The sequence below is a fragment of the Ovis canadensis genome, chromosome 1 (genome assembly GCF_042477335.2).
Source record: "Ovis canadensis isolate MfBH-ARS-UI-01 breed Bighorn chromosome 1, ARS-UI_OviCan_v2, whole genome shotgun sequence".
Taxonomy (NCBI): domain Eukaryota; kingdom Metazoa; phylum Chordata; class Mammalia; order Artiodactyla; family Bovidae; genus Ovis; species Ovis canadensis.
In genome coordinates this window covers 12974023-12994022 of record NC_091245.1, presented here as the reverse complement: position 1 = coordinate 12994022, position 20000 = coordinate 12974023, and the positions used below count along the sequence as shown (strand labels likewise).

General features: G+C 57.0%; 1 protein-coding gene across 2 annotated transcripts; it reads right to left on the bottom strand.

The window, feature by feature from the left end:
* Positions 1-6549: 6549 nt before the first annotated feature.
* On the bottom strand, positions 6550-16086 carry ZC3H12A (zinc finger CCCH-type containing 12A). Of its 2 annotated transcripts, none has more exons than XM_069547645.1 (6): positions 15888-16086; positions 14567-15041; positions 10339-10478; positions 9182-9416; positions 8576-8682; positions 6550-8170 (listed from the first exon to the last, which is right to left on the bottom strand). In XM_069547645.1, the coding sequence occupies exons 2-6, from the start codon at positions 14959-14961 to the stop codon at positions 7296-7298; spliced, it is 1752 nt and encodes a 583-aa protein (XP_069403746.1). In that variant the 5' UTR covers positions 14962-15041; positions 15888-16086; the 3' UTR covers positions 6550-7295. The 2 variants fall into 2 exon arrangements, with proteins under 2 accessions (XP_069403746.1, XP_069403842.1); XM_069547741.1 differs by lacking the exon at positions 15888-16086 and adding an exon at positions 15605-15845.
* Positions 16087-20000: the final 3914 nt, after the last annotated feature.

Here is a 20000-nt window from a genome sequence, read left to right as displayed (position 1 = left end):
GACTTCCCTGGTTGTCCAGTGGCTAACACGCCAAGCTCCCAATGCAGGGGCCCAGGTTCAATCCCTGGTCAGGGAACTGGATCCCACATGCCACAATTAAAGATCCTGCACGCTGCAGCTAAGACCCAGTGCGGACAATTACATAAACAAAAACTAAGGCCTCACATTGGAAGCCTGACTCAGGGTGCTGCTATGGTTTGGCTGTGGTGTGGAGAGGGAGTTGGATTATACTCTGTACACATTTACTTCTCCTGGGCTGGGCTCCTGTTCAGTGCCTGCAAGGGCCATGTGCATTAGAGATGCAGAGATAAGAAGGGGTTGGGGTCCTTATTCCTGTGTTAATCTAAATTAATGTTATCAAGCCTGAATTAATTATTAAGTGGCAAGCTCCATAATTTGAAACAATTTTCCCTTTGAAAAACTACCTCTGTGGAGTAACTATTTTCTCCCACTGAGATGAGCTGTAACAAAGTTGATTCTGATCCCTACTTCAAAGGGTGTGGTCCCCAAGGAGGGTGGTGGGGGCTGGGAAGAACACAGGAACCTTTGGTTTATGTTACTTTCAGGCTCAGTCTTATTTAGTTCTTCACTTTGTGTTATAGAATATACGGAAATATTCATTTATTAGTACTTGTAAGAGAATTTATAAGTATTAGGGTTGAACCACAAGCAATCAATCATTTTGATCTTCCAAAATGGCCATTATCATGATTTAACAACATACATGTGTTGGGGGTAAGTGTGCACCAAGTTTTTACCGATCATGCACAAAAGTAAACAATAGCTGGAAATTCCCTGGCGGTCCAGTGGTTAAGACTTTGAGCTTTCATTGCTGTGGGCCCGGGTTCAATCCCTGATTGGGGAACTAAGATCCAATAAGCTACACAGTGACAGGAAGAAAAAAAAAGAGAGACCTCTGGCCAATACAGCTCTCCTCAGACTTTCATCCCCACGCCCATAACTTATTTCTCTACCCAAGGATGTACTTAGTCACTCAGTTATGTCTTACTCTGTGACTCCTTGGACAGTAGCCCACCAGGCTCCTCTGTCCATGGGGATTCTCCAGGCAAAAATACTGGAGTGGGTTACCATGCCCTCCTCCAGGGGATCTTCCCAACACAGGGGATGAACCCAGGTCTCCCACATTGCAGGTGGATTCTTTACCATCTGAGCTACAAGGGAAGCCCCTACCCAAGGATACTTTAAAATATGTAATTTGAATAAGTAAGACATTCAAATGACGTGTATTAAAATGGTACTGAAGTCAATGGAAAGTTGGGCCACCTGCTCTCTGCTCCCAGTTGTCCTTCCAGAAGAACTTTGTACTTATATGAGCAACATTCACATGTATAACAGAAGTGGTAGCATACTCTTTTAAAAATTAAATTATTTATTGTTGGCGGTGCTGGGTCTTTGTCGCTGCCTATGGGCTTTCTCTAGTTGGGGGGTCCCTTGCTCCCCAGACTGTCATACCGGGAGGCGCCAACAGGTGGCAGGCACAGCACCCCAGCGCGCCTGGCCTTAGCGAGGCTCTTCCCTGGAGAGGAGCCAGGATAGGAGCCTTTGGACCTGTCCCAGGGACCTGCCTCCCAGCAGCAAGCCTAACTGTGTGGTGGGTGGGTTGCCAATTCTCCCCCGCTCCCTACCTAGTTTTACAGCCGTTTCTTAAATGAGTGAGCCGTTTAAGATCACCAGCAGCGACCTTGAGCTGGGCTTTGAGGCCGCACCCGAAAATGACAGCCGGGTCCTCCTCCCCCTTCAGGAACTAGCCGGAAGGGTTTACATACCATGGCCTGGCAGGGCTCCAGTTTCCTTAATTGTAGGGCTCTACTTCCTGTCCCTTTTAGCCAAATCTCCCACACCCTTCCATGAACTAGGAGGTCCCCAGAACAGGCTCTTACTCACCACCTTTACCCACTCTCCTATGTATATGGTCTATGGAGAAATAAATTGATAAACAAACCAGAGATTTGAGGATCCCTGAGGCAAGAGTGCTAGGACCCTGGGACCGCTTTCTTGAGGGCTGGGGTCCCGGTGACCATCTGGGCCCAGGGCTTGGGCTACTGGCCCTCCCCCTCCCCCCAACTCTAGATTTTTGACACTGAATCCCAGTTTCTCTGTGGCTTGCTCTTTCCGTCTGAGATAGAGACCCGCCCAGCAGCTCCTTCGGGGCAGGCAGGGGAGACACACACTCTGGCTTTTCCAGGAGACTTGAGGGGAGAAGGGAGGGCTCAGAATATCACTGGTGGGAGGGGAGGGCTGGCAGCTGCGATGGCGGCTGGCGGCCTCTCCCAGCCACGGCCCGCGGCACCCTGCAGGAGACCAGCATTGTTTGGGGGGAGTTAGCAGCCCTGGGGGCTGGGGACCGGAGTTGTACCTAGTTTAGGTCTCCAGATCTTTAGGGACTGCTTGATTCTTTCCCACGGGGTCAGTGGGATGGGGACAAGAGTGGGCAGGGACATCATCCAGGCAGGGAATTTCATCCCGTTCTCTGCCAGGGGTGCGCTCCCAGAGTGTGGTTAACCCGTGCACGGGACAGAACTTGTTAGAAGACTCAGGGTCAGGCCCCAGCTGGTGAGAGCCCCAGGGTGGGGTGGGGTGGGGTGGGGGGCCTATAGGGTTCCGGGAAGGGCTGGCGGGAGGCCATCCTCCGTGAGTGCCCCAGGATCATTTCCCAATGCAGGGATTTGCATACGCTCTGTTTTCCCCATTGGCTTCTCAGTGTCTGGAACCAGGAAAACAAAAGGAGGAACGAGGAGGCTGGGCAGTGCCTGAAGCTTGATCCCTCCAGCACCTCAGTGACTTGAGCTCCTGTCTCAGGGTCACGTTCAGGCCCTACCGCCCTCCACTGCACACCTTTCCCCCCCAGGTTTTTATTTTTTATTGGAGTATAGTTGATTTACAATGTGGTGGTTTCAGGTGTACGGCAAAATGACTCAGTTATACATGTACACCCACTCTTTTTTAGATTCTCTTCCCATGCAGGTCATTCGGAGTATTGAGCAGTGTTGCCTGAGCTTCACAGTAGCTCCTTACTGGTTATCCATTTTATATATAATAGTGTGCATGTCACTCCCAGCCTCCCAATTTACCCCCCCACCACCCTTCCCCCACCCTGCTAACCATTAAGCTTGTTGTCTACATCTGTGACTCAAACTTCTGTTTTCTAAATAAGTGCGTTTGTACCCTTTTTAGATTCCACATGCAAGTGACATGTGGTCTTTGTCTTTCTTTCACACTTCACAACCACATAGTGTGTGCCCCAGAAAAGCCAGGCTGTGAGAAAGGTGAGTGAGGTGGCCAGAGCCACAGAGCCGGTGGCGGGGACCTGGACCCAGGGCCACTTCATTCTGAGCTGCTGCCACTCGGACCGAGGTGTCTGCTTGCCAGTTCCAGGGAGAAGCAGGGACCCTCATGTCCCTGCCATGGGAGGGGACGCTGAAGCCTTGTGAGCAAAGATGTTTCAGCGGGTGGGGCGGGAGTTGGTGGGGAGAACTTCACAGTTAAAAATCCACCTCGTGGGAAAGAAACATGCTGGGCATTGGGTCTGGCAGCCTCTAAGCAGCTCTGCCTGGAAGCCAGATTGAGAAAGAGGCCTGGAGGGGAGGCTCCGAACCCTGGACGGCCCCAGCCAGGTCGAGGCTGCCGGGAAAGTCCAGATGACAGGGCACTGAACTGACTCAGTCCTCCGAGAGCCCTGCCCCAGCTGGCACTGGCTGTTCAGGCTCTGCTGCCCTTGTCTGTGCCTGCCAAAGAGACAGCAAGGCCAGACATGGCCCCTAGAGAGTCCACCAGCACCCAGGCCTGCTGCCCCCTGCCCACTGCCCACCTGCCTGTGAGATCTGTTTCCCCCACCCCCTCCTTACAGAGCAGAAGCTGTGAATGGTCAGAGTTTAGCTCTGTGCCAAGGACTCAGTGTGCACCTTCAAGGCTATGGACGCAGGCTGGTGGGATTGGCAGAGGGGTGAAGGCAACCTACTTCTTCCAGACCTCCCTTGCGGCCTCAGGGCCTTCACACTCCCCCCACCCCACCCTGTGGTATGCAGAGGGCTGGGGGGGCTGGGTGGGTGGAGCTGCTGGGCAGGGAGGGTGTCAGGTCAGCTCTCACATTAGAGGTTACCACGTAGATGTAAGGGCTTCCCTCATAGCTCAGCTGGTAAAGAACCTGCAATGCAGGAGACCCCGGTTTGATTCTCGGGTTGGGAGATCCCCTGGAGAAAGGATAGACTATCCACTGCAGTATTCTTGAGCTTCCCTGGTGGCTCAGACAGTCAAGAATCCACCTGCAATATGGGAGACCTGGGTTTGATCCCTGCGTTGGGAAGATCCCCTGGAGGAGGGCATGGCAACCCACTCTAGCATTCTTGCTGCCATGGACAGAGGAGCCTGGTGGGCTACATACAGTCCATGGGGTTGTAAAGAGGTGGACACGACTGAGCGACTAAGCCCAGCACATGCAGACGTAAACCTGTGTGGTTGTGAGGCGCAGGGCTGAGGGCACCCCCACCTCCATCCTTCTCGGGGCCTGAGAGTCACTGCCAACTACTGTCTGGAGCACCCTCCCTTCCTCAGGTCTGTGGGGCCAGGGGAGCCCAAGCTGAGGCCCTGCCCCGGTTTGTCTTCCTCCATGGGACCTTGGGCAAGTCACAGCTTTGTCACTGGCTGATAATGAACTGGACAGTCCGGTATTTTAGCTTCCCATCTTTAAACACAAAGGCCCATAAAGGGCCTTTAATCTGGAATGCAGTTCTTGACTGGGAAAGCTATTTTATAAATAAGGCAACAACCCTTCTTAGTTGCAGATATAGCCTCCTGAGGTGGCTGGATGTCACGGGCACAGGGCACCTACCTGGACGAGCACTGTGTGGGGGCTTGGAAGTCATGTTTGCTGAAGTCATTCCCATGTCATGCCTGGATTCTCGCCTCAAGAGCAGGCTTCTACAGGGTGTTCAGGGCCAAGAACATAGGGGTGGGGTGGGAGGGCTAACAAGCAGAGAGATGGCCAGTGTCGCCTTTCCTGTTGTAACAGGCCGCATGGTTGTTCTGTGGAAAAGCTATTTCTAGGGAAGAAAAAAAAAAGGATAAAAGCTTCACAGGGCTTTTCTGGTGGTCCAGTGATTAAGCCTGCCAAAGCAAGGGGACACGGGTTTGATCCCTGGTCCAGGAAGATCCCGCACACCAAGAAGCAACTACACCTGTGAGCCACAGCTACTGAGTCCACGGTGCTGCAACTACTGAGGCCTGTGCACCCAGAGCTCGCGTTCCCCAACACGAGGAGCCACTGCAACGAGACGCTCGTGCCCGGCAACAAGGAGCAGCCCCCGCTCGCTGCAGCTGGACAAAGCCTGCATGCAGCACAAAGACCCAGAACGGCCAAAATAAATAAATAAATCTTCTCTGAAAAAGAGAAATTTTCACAAATTCTGAGTACAAATTTGTGAGATGTTCGAAGATATGATTACTAATTGCTGGTAGTGTTTAGGGCTCATCTGACAAGTGTAGCTTTTCACTTAAAATATTTAACATTTATACCTCCTTTTTAAAACACGTTTTGTTTATTTGGCTGTGATGGGTCTTAGCTGCGGCATGCTTGACCTTTGATCTTCATTTCGGCATGTGGGATCTTTAGCTGTGGCACGTGAGCTCTTAGATGTGGCCTGTGGGATCTAGTTCCCCGCCCAGGGATAGGACCTGGGCCACCTGTACTTGGGAGCGTGGCGTCTTAGCCACCAGATCACCAGGGACGTCCCTATACCTCGTTTATCTGGAAAAACGAACAAACAAACAAAACCCCCAAAACCAAAAGATGAAAAACAAACTCCTGCCTGGCCTCCTGCCTTGCAGGGGCAGATGGGAAGGTTGAGATGATGGCAGGAGGTGAGCACAACGGAGGCCCTTTAGTGAGCACCAGCGTGCATGGGCTCACGTCCTCTCTGTAAGGTACAAGCCTGGAAGGCAGGCATCACCATCCCCACTTCACAGATGTGGAAACTCAGACCCAGGGGACATACATGGTGGCAGAGCCTATTCTTGGGTTTGGGGCCAGAACCCCTAACCTCCTGCTTGGGGGTTACCCTGCCAGGGCCTCTTCAGGACGGTTCTGCCCCAGGGCCTCCTACTCGGCTCCTCGCCTGGAGCAGCGCAACATCTGGGAGGACAGGGCAGAGCTGAGCCCCAGAGCCACTCCCCAGGCTCTCCTGGAACACTTGGCCTGGTCGCAGGGCAGAGGAAAGGGGACAGCCTGCCCCACCTCCCAGCTTCCCCAGTAGCACCTCTCCCCCACGCTGTAGCCTCAGGACTCCAAGCTCTACGCTGCTGCTTCCTGACTCCCTGCCCATGTGTCCACAGCCACCTCCTCCCAGGGCCTGACCCAAGCCTCGGGAAGGATACTTCTGCCCCAAGGGACAGAGCGCTTTCCGTGGAGCTCAGCAACCTTCCTTCAGAGAAGGGTCAGAGAGCGGGTGTGGAGGCAGATCCGGGGTGCCCACCTGCTGACATTCCGTCACCCAGAAGCCAGCTCCACCCCCGAGCAACAAAGACCATCACCTCTTAGAGCACTCACATTGTACTTTATTGAAGTGTGAAGAGAGGCAAGGGCTTTCCGTGTAAAATATTTAACGTTTTACACCTGTACACACATGTATACGTGTCCCCCCGCTCTTGGGAAAGGGCGAGACGGCTCTGAATATAGAGGAAGGTGGGGCGGAGAGGGTAGGACAGACTGCCCTGGACCCCCGCAGGCACGGGGGACAGGAGCACAGAGTGGGACGGAGGTGGGTTATTAAGAAGCATCTTGCTTACTAACATGAAGCCGCGTACCGCACGGAGAGCGCGGATGAGGCCTCATTGGCTTAAGAGGAGAGCCCACGGAGGGCGGGCACACGGTGCCCAACGAGCCAGCCAAAGCCGGCGTCCCAGGGGCGGGGCGGAGGTGGGGGGGCCGTGCACAGGGCCCCCAGCCCAGGCCTCTGCTCCCCCCTGCCTCCCTCCCCGCCCTCTGAGAGAAAGGAGGGTTTGGGCCTCAGCCACGGACTGACAGCCGTTACTGGCAGCGTCTCCTGAAACTACAGATACAATGTGTATCAACAGGCTGATCACTCCTGAGCCCTTGGGCCGGGGGCGGCTGGAGGGGCCAGAAGCAATCCTACAGGATCTTTGGTTTGGGGTTCCTTCCCTACTTGAGTCCTCCCTCTGTCCAGCCTCTTGTGGTAGGCCTCAGTGCCAGGCTGCTCAAGGGCCCACGGCCCAGCCTGGCAGCTCTCGGAGGTGCTGCCCCCGAGGCGGCTGGGCCAGCTTTATTCACTGAGGTGCTGGGACTTGTAGGAGAGGATCTCGGCGGCCAGCTGCTGGGGGTCCAGGAGCTGCGGGAAGCGTGCCATCACAGCCTCCACCAGGTGTGGGGGGAAGACGCCACACAGCTTAGTGTACACGCTGGCTCGCTCCTTCGCCAGCCTGCCTGCCCCACCCCAGGGGCCCCTGTCAGCTCCTGGGCCGGGCACCTGGGGCTCCTGCAGGCCTGGGGTGGGCGGGGGCAGCTGGTATGGCTCAGACCAGTATTCCCGAGGTGGAAAGGTGGCCGGCGGGGGCGCGTAGTCAGCGGGGACGCTGAAGTGGCCGGCACCCAGGGCCCGGCTGAAGGCCGGGAAGGCCGGGGTGGCGGGGAGCTCTGCCCCATAGGTGCGGTAGCCGGCATAAGGGCCCCGGGGCGGGCCCGGCTCGCCAGGGCCCCCTCCTCGAACCCCCCAGAGTTCTGACATCTGGCTCTCCAGGGAGCCGATGCCCGAGTCCAGGCAGTCCTGGGAGGCGTAGGGGAGAGAGTCCAGGGTTTGCGAGAACCAGTCCGAGGGCCCGAAGCTGCCGCCACTGCTCCCGCTAGGAGGGAGGCTCCTGCCTGTCGGGGCGAAGGTCTGCATCAGGCCCTCCCGGGGGGTTCCTGGGGACGCCTGGGCCCCCAGCTTCTTTCCCTCCGGGCTGCACTGCTCCTGCTCTGTTGGCAGAGAGCCGGGCTGAGAGGAGGGTGAAGGCCGCCGGCCGCTTTTGTCCTTGCTCGAGGCCCTGGAGGGCGGCAGCAGGGCGTTGGCGCGGAGCTCGTCGGCCACGGAGCGCTGGGGCCGGCTTGGCCGCTCAGGGTGGAAGAATCGGCACTTGATCCCGTAGGTGCATTTCCTCCCTGGGAGAGAATTCAGGGGGGATCTAGAACCAGGGCTTCCCTGGCGGCTCAGGCGGTAAAGCGTCTGCCTGCAATGCAGGAGACCCGGGTTCGGTCCCTGGGTCAGGAAGATCTCCTGGAGAAGGAAATGGCAACCCACTCCAGTACTCTTGCCTGAAAAATTCCATGGACTGAGGAGCCTGGTAGGCTACAGTCCATGGGGTCGCAAAGAGTCGGACACGACTGAGCAACTTCAGCTTCACCTTCACCTAGAACCAAGGGGTGGGAGACCGAAGGGCCAGTCCAAGAAATGTGGGGTGAGGGTAGGGGATCCCTGAGAGAAAGAACACAGGTGCAGGCTGATTTGGGCGAGAGATCAGGGGATGCTGTGAGAATGGCCCGGGAGGCTGGGGCCCAGGCTCTTACCATAGGGACACGGCTGCCTCCTGTGCTCTGCCGTGAGTGGCTTCTTACGCAGGAAGTTGTCCAGGCTCGGCCCGTGACGGCCCAAAGGGTCATCAGGGGGCATGAACCTGCAGAGGACGGGGGAGAGGTGATGGGGGACTTCCCAGTGCTGGGGAGGGGCTGGACAGGGAGCCTCACTCGGACGAAGAGGGGGCAGCTCCGAAAGCTAGTGTCCACCCAGTAGGGTCCCCCAGGCTCTGGGGGGATTGTCCCGAGGCAGGGAGAAGGTCCCAGTCCAGAGGGCCACAGTCAGGGGTGACTCTCTTGCTGGGAGCTCGCTGAGGCCTGAAGTCTGGCTCTAAGGCTGCATCCACTGGCCTCTGGTCAGAGCCTCGGGGCTGGGAACTGGAGAGACTGTCTTGAAGCACTGACCACATCCTGTCCCAAAGGCTCCTGACCCAGCCCCTAAGCCAGAAAGCCTAGCCCTCTCCCAGCCTGGCTGCTCCCCTGTGGGGTCCTGCCAATCTTGCACTCGGAGCTGCCCAGGCCCAAGGCCACACGGCTCAGCCACAGAGCCGCCCCGGCCTGGTGCCTCCCCTGAGCCCCTCCGGCAGTGGGGGGACATACTTGTCGTTGACGAAGGAGTACATGAGCAGCCGCTCCTCAATGAAGCGCTTCCACTCCTGCCGCTCGCCCTGCAGGTCCCGGTACGTGTCATTGGAGACCACGATGCCGTCCGACTCAAAGGCCAGCTTCACGATGAAGCGGTCATCGTAGCAGACCACCCGCTTGCCACCCACCCGCCGTGATGGCGTGAACACCAAGATCTTCTTCTTTTCCAGGTCCCGCAGGATGTGCTGGTCTGGGAGGCAGCAGGGTGCACGCAGGTCAGGGCCCAGCCTGGACTCGCCGCCAGCCCTGCATGGCTCCCTGAGCCCAGTAGCCAGGCTCTCAACCCCAGGGTCATGGGAGCAGGAAGGGGCTCTGTGGAGGCCAACAACCCCCCCAGCTTGCTGGGCCTGGCGCCTCGTTTCGAACCCCCAAGAACAGGCTGGCCAGAGAAGCTGGGCTGCCTCCTCCCCCATGGACGCCAGCCCTGGTCATGCCCAGCCTGTCCTAGGGGTATCTGGCAACGAGTTCCGGCTTGAGCTGAGGCCAGATGAGTGTCTCAGCCAGGACTGACGGACCCACCCAGAAGGGGCCTCTTTTCCTGGAACGGGCAACCCTAGCCAGCCTGCCCCCACATCAAGACGTCCAGAGAAACAAACCTAGGCTCTCCCCACAAAGGTCAGGAGCTTGTGTAGGAGCAATGGTAGCAGCCGGAATCCGTTACGTGCCAGCAGCTGGCATCCACTATGTGCCAGGCGCTCTGCTGAGCACTTAGGCAGATTAACTGCTGTGATGCTGATACCCACCCCGCAAAGTTATCTAGCCCTCACCCCATCCCATGTCTCAGATGAGGGGCAAGTGGCCTAGCCAGAAGGGACTGAGCCGGGATTACAGAGGCCAGGGACTTGGCCGCTATATCACCCGACCCTGTGCCACGGGGGATATGGCGCGAGCCGGCCACCATTAGGTGAGGGAGGTGCCCACTACCCAAAGGTAGAGGCTGCCCAGGGTGACTGCCAAGGACCACTGTTCAGAGCAGGGATGCTGAAGACAGCAAAAGCCAGGGAAAGAAATGCTGGTTCCTGCTTGGGGCCTGGAAGCTGTTGCTCACACCTAAAGGGTCTCTCTGGAGGAGAACCGCAGTGAGACCGCACCCCATCCGAGGTGCCACTCACCAGTGATGGGCACATCTGGGCGAGGCTGCTCTTTCCTCCAGGACGGCACAAACACGGTGATATCTGTGTGGCCCCGCTCCAGGAACCAATTCACTGCCAGGAGGATCCCCCGGCAGGAGAAGACCTCCTTGTTCCCATGGCTGGGGAGGAGAGGAGGGCAGGGTCAGCCTGCTGTTGCTTTGGCCTGCACAGGAGGGAGGCGGGCTGCCCTCCAGCCCCTGTCCTGGCTGGTGGAGCCGCTGGGCTTGGCCCCCCGCCCTCTGGCTGGAGCTCCAGTGCCTGTATTCACTGCTGGTTCCCACACAGGCTGTGATGACCAGACCTGGGGCTTTTTTTTTCCCGAGGTTCCTCTCCCAACAGACAGCAAGGAGACGCCCAGGAATCTGGCAGCACCTGCTCCCCACGTGGGGCAGGGTCAGGCCGCTTACAACACACCTGGGGGTGGGGGAAAGGCGCTGGGACCACAGGGACCCAGATGTCCACAGGCGGACTGAGTCACCACCCCTCCCCTGCCGGCTCGCAGGGCTGTGGGTGGGAGCTGGGGAGGAGAAGCCAGGTTGCTCTGGATTAAAGCTGGATTAGAGTTCAGGCCTGCTCAAACGGCTGGGAGTGTGACTGAGAAGGGTGAGCGGGGAGCCTCGAGTCAACCTTCAGTTCGTGGCAGGAGGCGGCCACAGGGCCTTCAGTGTGAAAGTGAAGGGAGAATGCTTTCCCTCCCACTGCCCTGATTCCCTAGACCGAGCGCCTCACCCCTCCCAGGAGGGCGTGACCCGAGGCCAAAAGACGGGTCTGGAAGCCTCTGGGGACTCTGCCAGCAGCCGAGCTGGGAGAGGGGACACCTCCCCCCTGCCATGGGCTGTGGACCAGACCTCAGCCCGTCCAAACGCGGCTGGATCCAGAAGCAAGCCCTGAGGTGGCCCTGGCTCAGTTTCTCTACCTGAAAAATGGGCCTGAGGGACCGCAGCCTCCTTCAGAAGGGCCCTCTGTCAGTGGGACAATGGTCCTGTCTGCTTGAGGCCAAAGACAGTCCAACAAAGTGGAGGTTCCATCTGGCTTCACAGGAAGGGACGGGGCCTCCCAGGTAATACCGGGTGTCATGGCAGGGCTCCAGGACCAGGCGAGGGGATGGGAAGGGGCCAGATGGGCCTCCCTCCCCAACAGCCCCTGCCCCTCAGTGAACAACTCAGACTCATATTTGGCAAATAAAACAGAATAAGCATTACGCAAAAGAGGCAACTCCATGGCCGACCACATCCTGTGGGTGGGTTTGGGTGGGGGGGGGGGGCGGTGGCGGCGGGCGACAGCTTGAGCCCCAAGAGAAATAGAAAGGGAGGTTGGGCGGGCATGGAGACTGTCGAGGAGTGAGGCTGGGGCTCCCAGGGCTGAAGGTCTCTGTAAATTGTAAGTCAGGCAAAGTCCAACCTGAAGGCAGAGCTCATCCCTGCCAGGTGGGGCCTCCTCACTGCCATCCGCCAGCCCACTTGTAATAATAAAAGTTAACATTTACTGAGAGCTGTGAGCCAGGCCCTGATCCCTGTGCTCAGTACTGAATCATCAGTAAGCCTCTGAGGAGGGGACTGTCATGAGAGGACCTTTGCCCTTTTATTCAGGTGAGGAAACTGGTCCACAGAGGGCAACCAGTTGCCAGCATCACAAGTAGCGATGGTCAAACAGGGATGCACACCCAGAGGCTGTGATCTTAACCCCTACGGGTGCTGATGCCCAATCATACAAAGACAAGTGACAGCCCTCACAGCAGGCCTGAATGCATAGGCACCGAGCCCAGGTGCATGGCATAGCTCCTTGGCTTCATCCTTACAAGGCTCTGAGATGCATCTAAAGTTCCCTGGCTACTGGTAAGAGGTCGAACTGGAACCCACATCGGATTGCCTTCGGACCCCTAACAGGAGAGCTAAGGTTCTTTAGGAGAGGAAAAAAAAAAACCCAACAACTTCCAAACTTGAGTTTGAACAAAAGGGTTCAGTGGGTGGGGCAGGCTGGGAACAGGGAAAATCATGCATCTGGCAAACTCCTGCTCCTCTGTCAGGACCCCAGGTGGGGTGTCCTGACAGCTCCCCATCTACCTGCCGCCTTCTGTGCACATGTGTGTACCTGCACACGCCCCCTCCCAGGCCAGCACCCACAAGCCCTGGGACTTCGGGGTCCACTGGGGCTTCCGGGACAGAGCACTGCTTATGGGAATCAGAAACCTTAGCAGGGGACAAGTCTGCTCTCAGTCGTCCCAGTCCCCAGGATATTCCTTAAGCAGTCGAACAGAGCCTTACTCTTGGCAGAAGTCGAGCACGTGTGGCGGTCCCTCGAGTCAAGCCCAGATCCTGCCCTCCCAAGCCAGGAGCGCCTGTCTGCAGCTAACCTCAGTCCTTCTCACTGCCTGGGAGGAAGCTCTGCTGGCAGAGGAGAACCAGACATCCTCTCACCCTCACCGCAATCCTGCTGGCCCAGAAAGTCAGGGCCCCTCAGCCTAAGGAGACACTAGACGACGTGTGCTTCTGCTGGAGACTCCAGACTCCCACCCTGGGTAGAGGGCAGGGCTACCCAGGTGAAAAGATCTGCCTGGGCTGGGCCCAGCAAGTGGAGAAAAATTCCCTTAGAAGGAAACAAGAGGTGAATTTCCCCACGATTTGCATATGGTAGGGGCTGGCCCGCCTGCCCTGGGGCGGGAGGGGGCAGGAGGGTAGGAACCCAGCAGCAGCTGAGACAGGAAGCTAGAGGCTGGAATTCCCCTTTTGCTACTGCCCCAGCTCAGAAAACCCCGAGCGGCTCGGCCTCTGGCCAGGCCTTCCACCACCTGCCCCTCCCCCTGCCCGGCTCCTCCTCCTCCGGCCAGGATACAAATACACACTGCACATGGCTGCCCCAGGGCTCAGCCTTCCGGCCCACGCCCCCCAGAGGAGGGAGTCGCTAAGGGATCCCAACTCCTGACCCAGTCAACTGCTACTGCAGCCCGAGAGGGGTCCCCCAACTCTCAAAGCATGTAGGGTGACCAGCTGCTGTGGGCTTGTGGATGCCAGCTTGCCTCAGTTTCCACCTAGGCTCAAACCATTTCAGAGATGGGAAAACAGACCCAGAAGTGGCTGGAGGAGGGCCACCTGCATATCTACTGAGCTAGGCCGGGCCCAGGCAGACAGCTGAGCTCGGCCAGGTATGGGAGGGGCAGATGGGGGGCAGGAAGAGGACAGAGGCCTCATGAAGCCCACCTGGGAGAGCCCTCAGGGAGGCGGGGGAAGGAGTCCTTCCCACTCCACACCCGTGTCTGGGGTCTCCCCATCCGCACCTGCAGGAACTTTTCCTTATGAACTAGACACCCAGCCCTGACTCACCAGCCTGCCTTGAAAGGACAGGGAGAAAGTGAGGCCAGAGGGCAGGGATGAATGGAAGGGAGGTCTGGGTTCTCTGGAGTCAGCAGCAGCAGCCCCCCCCAACTCCCCCGCCCCCCCATGAGAGCCTGCATAGGGAAAGAGGTGGGGATGGCTACTGGGGCCCAGGCCTAGCTCTGGTCCCTGGGGGACCCTGAGAGCCCAGTCTAGCCTAGGTGGCTCCAGCAGAAGCAGAGGCGACCCAAGTCATCAAGCCCCTGGAGCCAAAGCATCAAGCCACCCGCCCACACCCCTGATGTCGCCAGATCCTCAAGGTTACTCTTGGTCACAGCTGCAAAGGCCTCAGTAGCTGGGCCGGCTTCCACGCGAGCCCAGGTCTGAGACAACAAGGCCCCAGCAGTCCCAGACCCTGAATAACAGTAACGATAACAACTACCAATGATGAACAAGCCCTTCTCTCCAGGTTCCAGGCATTCATTCCTCACAAGCACCACCTGAAGGGTGGTGAGCCCCATCTCATAGAGGAGGAAGAAGGCTCCTATGTGAATAAGCTGGAGCCCACAGTCTGATCCCTCATGGAGAGCATAAGGCAGCTCTGGAGTCAGAAGGATCTGAGTTCGAATCCTTGCTACAGCACTTATGAGAAGTGGGCCCCAGAGTAACTCTTTAAGCCCCCTCAAACAGCCCTAAAACCCACTTCCAAGAAGCTGTGAGGATTAAGGGAGACTCCTGGCACACAGTAGGACCTTCATAAAGGGCTTTCCCTTCCTCTAGACCAGTCTAGAGAAGAGACCAAACTCCTTCCTGAAGTCCCCTCTACAAGAGATGTAGAGACATGGCCACCAATCCCGGCCAGAGGCCATGGTCTTGGACACAGAAGTGACATGTACCTCATGGCCACGTTGCTCCCATCGATGACTATGGGTCTCAGGTCACTGCCCTCCTTGTCTTCCTCGGGTGGAGAAGTCTCCACGGTGGGAGCCTTGGGGGTGCCCCCACCCCGGGGGACCAGAGGCAGCTGAGGGCAGGGATCCGGCGATGCCTGGCGCTCCCGCTCGGCCGCTGACCCATGTTTCACCAGCTCCCCCAGCACTGTGTTGGTGTCTGCCTGGACGCCCAGCTTCTGCAGGACACTGTGGATCTCAGCAGATGAGTAGCCCAGCTTCCGGAAGAAGTCAACCTTCATCTGCAGCTCTGCAGTCGTTGCCTCCTCGGCCGTGGGCTCCTGGGCCGGCCTGGGGGTCCCCTGGCAGCTGCGGCGGTCTTCAAGTTCCCACAGGCTCATGGTGGGGCTGGCTTCCTGCCTGGGCCTCTCTTCACTGGCCACTCACAGCTCAGATTGGTGGAAGGCACTTTTCACAGCTCCTGTAGGACAACCAGGAGGGTTAGGGATGGGACTGGATTTCCTGCTCACCTCCTTTCCTGTCCCTCCCTCTCCATCCAACAATATGGGTGGCAGTATGCAAAGCCATCTTGGCCTTTTACCTATATTATCCTCTCAAAAGCCTTCCCAGCTAGAGAGCATCACTCCCATCTTATGAAGGAGGAAAGTTCAGCTACAGACATTAAGAACGTACTCAAGGTCATCCAGCTGTTAGCTGGTGACGCAAGGATTTGAACTTGGGCAGTCTTACCCCTCCTCCCATCCCATCCCCAGCACCCACCCCCGACACCCGCCAACCAGGGGACCCAGAAATCGTGGGAGGCCTCCGAGGACCTGACCGCGCCCCCACGGCAAACGGGGCGGGGCTCTCATGTGGAAACCCGCTGGGTTGGAAGTGCGCTGGAAGGGGGTGGCGGGGGCTTCCCCGTTGAAGCCATCGCCTCCTCGCGTCCGTCTGCCCACTGCTCGAAGCCCAGGCCGGGAGGCGCGGGGCCCGTGGCCGGACTCCCGGGCCGGGGGAGGGGAAGTTTCCAGGGCGACCCACCAGCGAGAAAAGTTGCTGGGAAACTCTGGTTGGCCTCCGGGCTCGGTGACGCGGAGGGCGTCCCGGCCCAGAACCTCGCTCTCGGCCGATTCCCACTCCGGACCTCGGTCTCCCAGGATCCTCCGACTTGGGCAAAGTTGGAGGAGGCCCCGGGGATCGGCAAGGCCGGAGTGGACTGGCCCCACGTCCCTCCTGCTCCGGTCGGTCTCAGCTCGAGCCCTTCCCACCCCCTCCTCCCCCCGCCCCGGAGGCCTGCTCCCCCTCCCAGCCGCGAGCGCCTCACCCTGCCGTGCGCCAGCCGCGGCCGGCGGCGTCTCCATGGGGCCGAGTCCCGGGGGCCAGGCCGCCAGCGACTTTATACGGGGCGAGTGGGCGGGCAGGTGGCGCCCGGGACCGTGACGCAGAAGCCGGGCAGGGGAGGCGAGAGCCGAGAGCCGGCTCGGGCGGCGGGGGGCGGAGCGGCCACCGCCCCTTCCTGCTCCGCCCCCGCGCCGCTCCGCCCCGCCCCGCCCTGGCCTCCGGCCCCGCCCCCGCTGCCCCAGAGCCGCCGGCCCGGCCTGGAATGGGGGCGGGGGCGTGGGCCGCAGCCCCTTCCTCTGAACCTCTGGGCCCTGGCGGTGGGGAGATCTGCAGGGCAGGAGTGCACGGCTCGCAAGGCGTGAGGTAAGCCCGGGCCAAAGCAGGTACGCACATCGAGTCAGTCACGGGCGGACCAAGTGTACGGCTACACAGGCACAGGTCCGCGTACGTTCAGACCTAAGTGTGCAGAAGGAACAGTCCGGGACGATCGAGTGAACTGAGTATACAGTTTGGTTCACACACGGTTGGAGGCAGAGCCATAGTTATCAAGACAGGTACACTCAGGCAAGTAACTTTTCACATTGAGAATCAGGAACACTCAACAGGTACAGCGTGACTGGAACAGGTACACACAGAACTGGGGCCCCACCCAGGGCCAGGTACAGTTTTCTTCTGAAATCAGGACCTTGTCAGAATAGAAAGGCAGGTACAACCTGCCTTGTTCCAGCTGAAAAGACTTGCATCCAGGGCCAGGAGCTCCTATTCCAGGGCTCCAGGTGACACCTTTGTCGCTTTTGAAACCCCCAATGACTCCACCTAGCCAAGTCCCTGCTTTGTTGACTGGTCACCTTTAAAACCCCCCCCAAATACCTCTTCTTCTGTGCCTCCCGGGCACAGCAACCCCAGGGGCTGGCCTCCAAGAGAGGGAGAAAATGAAGCCGCCTCAGATGTTGCTCACCACCACTCCTGCCCAGTGCTGTGTGTGCCTTAGACCTAATCTTCACAACAGCCCCTTTTATAGTTGAGAAAAGTTCAGTGAAAAGTGCAGTATAGTTAGACATTTATTCATTGTAGTAACTCCTTTATGGTAGTAAAAATATTAAGTAATAAGTCCAGGTTAATAACCATAATGAAGATAAACCAACCACAGCGATAATGCCTGGCATTTATGGAGTACTCACTGGGTGGTGGGCACTGTGCCAACGCTGTGCAGACACTTCCGTGCCTTTGCATCTCCTATCTTGGCCAGGAGTGCCCTCCCCTTCTTCCCTCCCTGCTGCTGCCTGACCAATTCTATTCCTCTTTTTGATGATGTCACCTCCTCTGTGAGGCCTGCCCAGACTCCTTTGGTGCTGAGTTGCTTCCTCCTCGGTGCCCCCACAGCATCCTGCCTCTGTCCCTACGTGCTGGATTGTAATCGCTGGCCAGGGACCGCCTTCTGGGCCAGGACTGGGATGGGACTCCGCCTGTACTCCTGGGCCCCGTGCTCCCCAGCACTGTGCCAGAGGGAGCCGGCAGTACTGGGCGGCGATGAGTCACGCAGCTCTGTGTCCTCCCAGAGTGAGCCGCAGTCTCGCTCTCTTCCGGCTCATGAAGGCAGCTCTTTCCCAAGAAGCTGACTCTGTTCTGCAGAACCCAGGACTGCTCCTGGGGAAACCCTGCTCCAGTTGTAGCTGGAATGGCCTCAATCCCCAGGAGCCCTCTGGATCTAATGTGCCCAGCCTTTCTCCCTCCCCCAACCATTCTTTGCACACCTATCTTGCCAACTTCCTTCCTGGAGCCTTCTTGCTCTCCTGCCACCTGGCCAGCCTGGGTGGGGTCTGCAGAGGTTCAGGACTGGTCACCCATGGGTGGGGGACAAGGAGAGGCTGGAGAGGGAAAGGTCCCAGGAATTACCTTGGCTTTTGGAAACTTTCCCCCACAATGGCTCAGCGGGTAAAGAACCTGCCTGCAATGTGGGAGACACAGGAGTCTGAGGTTTGGATCCCTGGTTTGGGAAGATCCCCTGAAGGAGGAAATGGCAACCCACTCCAGTATTCTTTCCTGGGAAATCCCATGGACAGAGGGGCCTGGTGGGCTACAGTCTATGAGGTCATGAGGAGTTGGACACGACTGAGCAACTGAGCCCACCTGAAATGAAGAAGAGACGCTGGACCAAATATGATTTTTTTTTTTCTTGGAAGCTCACTGGGCAGCTCCGTCTGGGAATGACACAGGAGCTAGATCAATGCTCTAGGAAGGGTGGGCAGGCTGCTGCGAAGCCTTGGCAGTGGGCTGCAGAGGTTCAGTTCCACAGGGCCTCCTGGAAATGCAGAAAGGGCCAGTTCCCTCCAATGTTTTGAGGCTCCTAATATACTTTAAAAAGACTTGTCACACTCCAGCTATAAAAATTGAAGTATGTTTTAACATTTCATTGAGCAAATTAACTCTTTCATCACCTGTTCAAATTCAGTGCAATGTATTTGGACTACTGACAAGACAATTGGAGGATTTGTCTTTAAAAATGTATTATTTCCTTGGAGAAATGGCTGATTTTGGGGCTGGGACAGGGAAAAAAGTGAGCTTGGAGCATCCTGTGGTGCCAGAGTTAGGAAGTGGTCCAAACTCAAAAGGATAAGGGTGTGTCACAGGGCCTCAGGAGCTTGAAGCTCCCAATGGCCAAAGCTGCAACAATTAGAGCAATAAAATGGGTAACTGAGTGTTTGGTTGTAACCCAGAGTATAAAAATCCATATCTCTGAGTTAGCACTGATAGAAATAAATTATTGGATAAATAATTAACTGGAGGAGGAGAGACAAATCTTCCAAATAACATGTGGAGGTTCTCACTCCTCCAGGTTAATTGTCCCTTCCTCTTCGCTTGAATGCACACTGGGCTTGCATGTATGTGTGCTAAGTCACTTCAGCCGTGTCTGACTCTTGACGACCCTATGGACTGTAGCCCACTGGGTTCCTCTGTCCAAGGGATTCTCCAGGCTAGAATACTGGAGTGGGTTGCTGTGCCCTCCTCCAGGGGATCTTCCCAAAGCAGGGATCAAACCTGCATCTCTTATGTCTGCTGCATTGACAGGGTTCTTTACCACGAGCTCCGCCTGGGAAGCCCCACACTGGGCTTGGTGACTTCTAAATAATAGAGTTAGGAGAGGAAACAATAGTAAGTTTACAGCGGAGACACCTGGCAGATACCACCTCGACCGAGGGATGGAAGTTACCCCCCTATCATGTGCCCCCGTCAGTAGGTGATGAGGTGCGTGTGAGCTCAGTTGCTTCGGTCATGTCCCACTCTTGGCAACTCTGTGGACTGTAGCCTGCCAGGCTCCTCTGTCCATGGGATTCTCCAGGCAAGAATACTGGAGTGGGTTGCCATGCCCTTCTCCAGGGGATCTTCCCAATCCAGGGGTTGAACCCACATCTCTTATGTCTCCTGCACTGGCAGGCAGATTCTTAACCACTGTGCCAACAAGGAAGTCCTCAAACGCTGATTGAAGGACATTATGCAAAATACTTGACCAGGACTCCTCAAAACTGGAAAAGATCTCAAAAAGCTCGGAGAGACAGAAGCAGGCACAGGTCGGAGAACACAAGGAGACACCCCAGATGGATGCAGGGTGGCTCCTGGTTGGATCCTGGAACAGGGAGTGCATTAATGGAAAAGCTGGTAAAATCCAAGTAAGGTCTGGACATTTTTGTTTTTGTTCCGGCTGTACCACATGGGATGCAGCATCTCGTTTCCTTGACTAGGGATTATAGCACTGGAAGTGTAGAGTGTCAACCACTGGACCACAAAGGAAGTCCCAGGGTCTGGATTTTAGTTAATAGAGATGTACCAATGTTGGCTTTTTTTTCTGGCTTTGACGAATGTACCACAGTGGTGTGAGATGAGGGAACTCTGTGTACTATCTTTGCAGTTACTCTGTAAATTGAAAATTAAATCTGAAATTAAAAATTTATTAAAAAAAACACACCCTAATTTCACGGGTACTGTAGGTGGTCTGTTTTGGTAAGAAGTTCAGAAGGGTTTGTTCACGTCTGTTGGTATCTGTTTGTCTGTCTGTCTGTCTCTCCTGTGGTTGAGTATTATCATTTGGAGATAGCCT